The sequence below is a fragment of the Etheostoma spectabile genome, unplaced genomic scaffold, assembly GCF_008692095.1.
Source record: "Etheostoma spectabile isolate EspeVRDwgs_2016 unplaced genomic scaffold, UIUC_Espe_1.0 scaffold433, whole genome shotgun sequence".
Lineage (NCBI taxonomy): Eukaryota > Metazoa > Chordata > Actinopteri > Perciformes > Percidae > Etheostoma > Etheostoma spectabile.
The window spans coordinates 422,616-423,407 of record NW_022605608.1 but is presented as its reverse complement, the minus strand read 5'-3'; the positions used below and the strand labels follow the sequence as shown (position 1 = coordinate 423,407).

At 42.4% G+C, this 792-nt stretch overlaps 1 protein-coding gene across 5 annotated transcripts in view; it reads right to left on the bottom strand.

Moving 5' to 3' along the window:
- Positions 1-792, bottom strand: part of LOC116686669 (myotubularin-related protein 3) — a 34,970-nt gene that overhangs the window by 26,799 nt on the left and 7,379 nt on the right. For all 5 annotated transcript variants that reach the window (XM_032511702.1, XM_032511704.1, XM_032511703.1 and 2 more), the window contains exon 5: positions 363-479. In XM_032511702.1, coding sequence (XP_032367593.1) covers positions 363-479 — 117 coding nt within the window. The remainder of the gene's footprint in view (positions 1-362; positions 480-792) is intronic.

Genomic DNA, 792 nt, shown 5'->3' with positions numbered 1-792 from the left:
AGAGAGAGAGAGAGAGAGAGAGCGAGAGCGCAACTGTTATGCATCCCTTGTGAAACCACTGCAACCAAGGCAACGACGAGTGCAGAGAGAAAACGGAGCGGGCAAGCAAGTGCAGAAACAGAGGTGATGAAGAGTCACGAGGCACTGCTGCCAGTGCAGATCAGCTCTGAATGGCCTGGTCACCACAGCGTTGGCACAATGGCCCTGATTCTGTCCATTCACAAAACATGAATATTCACACTCTCACACAGACGTGAATAAAGAGAAAGTAGTACATTTGTAATTATTTTGAGCTGTGTAAGAGACAATCTCTAATCATTACTTAACTTCAAGCACATTGTTCACTTTTCAAAGATACTTACGTTGACAACGGACTCTTTGAACTTGATGTGTAGGCGGTAGTTAGATATTGCGATGATGGCATCTTCTGCTCTCCCCACATACTCTGTGAACTCACCATGCAGCTCAGGAAAGGGCACCTAGCAACAGCAGGAGATAAAACATGTCAAACAAACCGCAGAGCCACACAGATCCCCAGTGATGATGATACATGCACAGAGGGCTGTGGTACAATCGACTGTTTCACTAGATATGGTCATCATGACAATTTTACAACTTCAGCAGTCAAATTATACTGTAAGTTTCCCTCTTGTAGGTAAATCAAATTCTTTTTTTTTCTTCTTCTTCTTTTTTTAAATATAAACTGTACGGTTCTTCTTGCACAGCATGAACCTTTTCCATGATAGAACTTTTAGAACCAAGCAACTTCACCACCTTTTTCAATTGGCTTTT